General features: G+C 39.5%; 1 protein-coding gene across 4 annotated transcripts in view; it reads right to left on the bottom strand.

Moving 5' to 3' along the window:
• Nucleotides 1–1,285: 1,285 nt before the first annotated feature.
• DSE (dermatan sulfate epimerase) overlaps nucleotides 1,286–6,000 on the bottom strand; it is an 85,369-nt gene continuing 80,654 nt past the window's right edge. For all 4 annotated transcript variants that reach the window (XM_086707645.1, XM_086707647.1, XM_086707646.1 and 1 more), the window contains one exon: nucleotides 1,286–3,959. In XM_086707645.1, the coding sequence (XP_086563771.1) occupies nucleotides 2,210–3,959 (1,750 nt within the window). In that variant the 3' untranslated portion in view covers nucleotides 1,286–2,209. The remainder of the gene's footprint in view (nucleotides 3,960–6,000) is intronic.

The raw sequence follows: 6,000 nt of genomic DNA, 5'->3' as shown, positions 1-6,000 counted from the left end.
TCACTATAAAGAGCTGTGATTTGTTTCAGCATTTTCTTTTTTACTTAACCACTTAAGACACTGCCTCTGGAAGTTTCTTTTAAGTGAAATATGAGGTCCAATTAGAAGGGGAAAAAAACCCAGTGAATGAATTTTGCTTCAAGGATGCATGATTACCATATTTTTAAAAATTGCTTAAAAAATGAGCTAATGTGTTAGACTGGGCCATGCTATGATGACTAATTCACTGTCTGCCCTAACCTAACGAAAACAAAAGGAGAGCTGAATCTGGCACTCGCTTGCGCTTTTAATCGGTATTAGAAAGTATGCCTTGAGTTTTTGGATCTGAGATCAGGTTTGCTTGGTAGCCTCAAAGAGCAATTTTCCCTTTTTTTTTTCTTCCTAAATTTGCTTTTGATCATTTCAGACAATTCATCCTTTTGAATGAAAAACAGAAGAGAGGAATCTTGAATGAGGTTAAGTAAACGGAGAAACTGTCACATAAAGCAAGTTTAAATCCCAGTAACAGCATCCATGCAGGACAAACGGAAGCATTATTCTTTTGAAAACATTATTCTTTTAAACAGTGTGTAATGACATCCTCCCTAGAGACTTCTTCCATGAAAGAAGGAAAAATACTTCCTCAGAAGTCATTTTCTAGATTCCAAGTGTAATGAGTGAAGCACAGTTAAAAGTTAAAACCTGGGTTTTTACTTTACATAACAAGGTTCAAAATTGAACCGCAAAAAAAGGTGATTCTAAGAGTTTCTCCATTTCCTTGTTTTCTGTTACTTTCTGATATGTCCATGAACGAAAGGGACAAGTAAAAAGACTGCCATTACTATTTTAAACCTACAAATCAGTGCATGTGTTCTTACTGTAAACTTTGAGCTAAGCATATTTTCTGTTTTCAAGGAGGAAATCTGCAAGACTCAACTATGTGGAACGTCAGATAATTTACTCTTAACTTCCCTGAAAGTAGATAATTTTCTTACGCTGAAATATAAACTGTGGAATATGTTTCAAGTACTCTGTGCTCCCGTTACCACCTAAGAACTTAAGTAAAATAACTATAGCAAGTTTATGTTTTTAAGTTTGGTATTTAAGTATCAGAAGTTGGCTTTTGTTCCAAATGTTTAAAATAGGATTAGACAACAAAAAGGTACGTAGCAGAGAAAGTACTTCTTTCAATTCAAACACTACTTTATAAGTGATGCATGGTCCAAATAAAGAGCTCTCTTCAAAGATTTCAAAACTGTTGCACACACATTTAATGTAATCCAACAATGAAGAAAGACACTACAGATAAATCATAATTATGATGTTTATTTAGCAAAATAAACTTAAAGTTTTCTATTAAAAAAACATAAGAATCATATCCAAACTTTAGCTTCCCCCATCTTCTTTGGTATTGAAATCAATGTTCGGGGTATAAAATATTTTATTCTGAAGTTGCGTCACTGGGTCTATAACAGTTTTCCATATAAGGAAAATAGAAAATTAAATTGCCTGTAACTGTCTTATTTATTGAACAACAAATGGATGCATTACGTGTGCGCAGAGACCAACATCAAGGAAATATTCATTCACTGATGTGTTTTCTACAGAAAAATATATTTCAATTTTTTAATGATCATCTGTCATCATTTTATTATGTTGTCCGAATAGTAATCCAATATGCAGATCCTGCTGTCACTTCCCTGATGAACTACCCTCCAAGGAAGTGAACACTGCCATCCCAGGACTTAGCAATACTTATTTTTCAACATGATTCCACCATTAAAATTTTTCTGAATTTCTCATTATTGTGGGCTTCAGTCTTTGCCATAAAATAGTATCTGGAAACTGCTAAACATCATTAAATTAATATTAATAAAACCCAAATCTATCTAAATCTTTTTCTCTCAAGAAAAAATATCACTTAAAATCAGACTTGTTGTTTCTTCTAAGAGTAGTATTATATGCATTGCTAACTTAGCCAAGCCAGTTACTTCCAGAAACACCATGGGACAACCAAGCTACTCTCCTTCCTCTGATAAACCTTTGCCTTTCCAATTCCGATTTCTCCATATCCCTGCTTTCTTGTATGAAAAAATCTTCCCCTTAATTTGTTAAAATGAATCTGAGATAAAAATTCCAGTAACAAACTAGGGCAATTTTTTTTTTTTTTTTTTTTTTCTGCATAGACTCTTGTGACCACACAACGATCCGGCAACGCATGGCTTTAGCGCTAACACTGTGACTGGGAACAGGACGAGTACAACCACAGTAAAATACAGCTGTCTATGAGAAGGACTGCGTAAAGGCATCTTTGGCCGTGCAGGCTCTGGGCCCTCTGGAAATAAGTCAGCTGCATCGCCAACATGACAAAGAAAATAGCGATGTTCAGGATCAGGAATAGTTTGGTGTACGAAGCGGAAGGGGCTCTGCTGCGAGTTGTCATCATCCGCGTCTGTCCAAACCGGCCTTTCATCAAGCCCCCGTTTTTGTGTTTCTCATACGTTACATCTGCAAAATCTAAAAGGTCTTTCATCTCTTCATCTTCATCTATGGGCAGTTCTTTCTGTGCTAGAATCTGAGCTTTCTGTCGAATCTTTTTTTCATTGACCTCAATCTGTGCAAAAATATCAGGGACCGCGTCCACAAATTTATAGCGTTTGCCTGCCCTTCGGTTTTTCTTTGACTTGCTCTGCTGCTGCTGCTGCTGCGATATGGCAAAAATCCTATCAATGGCCTCCTCCGTCTGCCTCTTGTCTGAAAATCTCAGCAGGCGCTCAGCGGTCTTCCTAAAGCTAGCTGTGTTCCGGACTCGAGACAGGATCTGCTTCTCCAGCAGCTGGAACACTGGCTTAAAATGCTGCAGGTTCTGTTCCACAATAGCAGCGTAGTCCTTCACCTCGGGCACAGGGGTGCTCTTGATGGCTGAACTCCGGTCGAACAGAATTTTCTGACGATCTGCAATGACCTGTGCAAAGGCAGACTGTCCCGTGGTCTCTCCTGTCCAAAGGTAAGTGGCGTAGGCATGCTGGCTGGTGGCTACGAACACATCCAGTTGCTGGGAGTCCCCGTGGATGCTGAAACTCTGAACATCTACAGACGGCCCTATAAAGAGGTAAGCGGTCCTGGTGATGGGACTCCGGAGGTGCATGGTGACATTCACGTAGTTTGTCCCGTTGTAGGGATAGCCCCGAGGGTATGTCACTGAAGCAAAGGTTGCTTTCTCACTGTAGCCGGTATCATCCATCCAGTACATTTTGTACAGACCATCCCGTTGCCTGATAAAAGCCCCGTGGACCCCATCTACCACTGTTTCCTCAAAGGGAACATCCACATTGTGGAAGAAGCTTGCGGCGGTCTCCAAGGGGCTGTCCTCTCCCAGGTGTATTTGGTCCACGAGGAGAAGGAGCTGTGGATGAAGGAGGATCAGATTCCTCTGCACGCTCCTCAGATTAAGCTGGGGGTTATAAGCTCCCACACCTTCCCCTCGGATGAAAACCACTCCATTTTTCTCCACTGCTGCAACCACTCTCCCCTGGCAGCTGGCGGCCAGGTCATGCTTGTATTTAGACCATTTCGATGAGCAGTCTTCCGTGACCTGACCCTCCCAGGGAGAAAAGCAGCTCTTTGACACAGCTGGGGAAAACATCAAAACATTGTTGAAGAAGGTGTACTTTGGCCCATAGAGAGCCTCAGTGATGAAAGGCACACCATTGGGAGCAAAAGTAAATGAGTTTTGATCAGGATGCTCGTGCCCGGCATTAAAATTTCTCCATCCTTTGATCCAATCTTTGTATTTGTTTCTGTGGACAATGTCATATATTGCACGGCCCCCCAGTTTTCCTGACTTGAAGGAAAGAAACGATCTATTGATTTCTGCAGGCAGGGCACTTCCGTAAGTCACAACACCCCAGTCTTCAAAATAATGCAACGTAGGGGTGCCAAAATCCGGAGGAGGAACAGATTTCAAGCTGGCATCATACCTGAAAGGATTCATTTTTAAACAATGAAATGGGTTTCTGGTGGAAGTTAAATAACACCTCAGGACTGTGATGCCACTTTGTGACGTGGCTGGAGGAAACAACACAATGCTCCCCAGAGGGCCGGCTGTGTATTCTGTGTTCGGGACACTTCCGGAAACACCCGTGGATAAGCATGCACAGGGGAGCACCCTTGCTGAATGGGAGAGGAGTACTTCACACCGTGGGATCCTCGGGCTTGAGCCTGAAATGGCTGCTGCTGTTCATACTACAGGGACGTTCTTCACATAACGATTTCAGAACTGCCATCCAAATGACCAGGGCTCACAGAATTAAGTTCCCATCTAAACTAGTCCAGGGGTGCCTATTCTAGAGAACCCCGTGTTAGGATCTAGACTCTAACAAGCCTCAAGTTGTTAGGAAGTACTGTTCTGTCATGGCTGATATTACTGAAAGTTTGGTAGAGTACTTTCACCCTCTAAAAAAATAGATTTAAATAGAATTGAATTTCACACACTAGATAAAATTTACTACCAATACCACACGTAAGAATGTAAGTGGATGACAGGCGCCTGGGTGGCGCAGCCGGTTAAGTATCTGACTCTGGATCTCAGCTCACGTCATGATCTCATGGTTCATGAGTTCGAGCCCCACATCGGGCTCTGTGCTGATGGGGTGGAGGCTGCTTAGGATTCTGTCTTTCCTTCTCTCTGCGCCTCCCCCGCTTGTGTGCACTCTCTCTCAAAATAAATAAAGAAACTTAAAAAAAATTAAAAAAAAAAAGAATGCAAGTGGATGAAATTCAAGAAACTATTAATACCAGGAGATTTATAATTGTGGCCTACTAGTGCCTACCTGGACCCACAGGTTTTGTTTTAATCTGCAGATGATGTCATGCATTTTGGACAATAAATGGCCTCTCATTTTTTTATTTATGACAAATGCTTATTGTCAAATTTATACAATAATTAACATTAAACTTTCACAGTGATTAAGAACACAGGTTTGTGGCTCAGAGAGGCCCCCAAAGTAATCATAAACAAGACTGTTTGCTTTTGATGATTTGAGATAACATTTCTGACAGGTCTGGATGATTTACTGCTCAAGGGAAGAAAGGCAGGCCTAGATTATTAGCTCTTAGATGCTTTTCTCTGAAATGAATCAATCACCAATGGTAGAGTTAATCTTACTGGTGTTTGGTTTTGGCCGTTTTGTGTCTTGTTCTAGAATCTCAGGCCATCAGAAATTGTGTTTCTTTTCAGGTCTAGTTAATAATGTTGACTTAATTATTGTGATTTAACAAATCCAGATATAAGACAAATTGGTAATACTTCTCTGACTTTGGTCACTTTGCATATTCCTATAAATGGCAGAATTTGAACCAAGTGAGATTTAGCATCAATCTGACTCCTAGAGTCAGCTTTATAGGGCTCTCCTGGTCATATATTTAGGGTAAGTGAAATCACATCAAATTACTATTTTATCTGTGACAACAGTCTTTTAAAATGCTGGTTAAAGGATAACCAGTTTTAACTTTATTAATGTCTTTGTCCTCTCTTAATTTTTTAAATTAAAAAAAAAATAATGAGAAGTAGAGCAAACCACAGAAGCTTATCTTGGAGTTGAATACACATTTCAATAGCTTGAAAAGACATCAAGGATTAATGATTAACCAGTTCCCTGTAATTTTTATTTTAACTTATTGGATGCCAACAATATACTTGGCAGAACTTTAAACAGGAGGCCCTGGCTTCTCTTTCTGGGCTTAAAAGATTAAGGCAAAAAAAATTACATGGTTCTTTTATTATCAAAGTGAAACTGTCAAATACTGTCAAACACTTTTAAATAGTTTTGAAAATTTAGTACCAGCTTTGCTATTAGAAGATTATAATGCTCCATTTACTAAAACAAAACATTTTACTACCTTTATTTATTTATTTCTTTGGTGTGATTGTCAGAGTAAATCCCAGTCTAAATTGTGTGCTTTTCTCTTTATATGATTTCAAAAATGATGGAAATCAAAACATGCACATCTATTAAATAT

This window comes from Puma concolor, chromosome B2, assembly GCF_028749965.1.
Source record: "Puma concolor isolate L17-30 chromosome B2, mPumCon1.1.hap2, whole genome shotgun sequence".
Classification (NCBI taxonomy): domain Eukaryota; kingdom Metazoa; phylum Chordata; class Mammalia; order Carnivora; family Felidae; genus Puma; species Puma concolor.
This window is presented reverse-complemented; position numbering and strand designations above follow the sequence as displayed.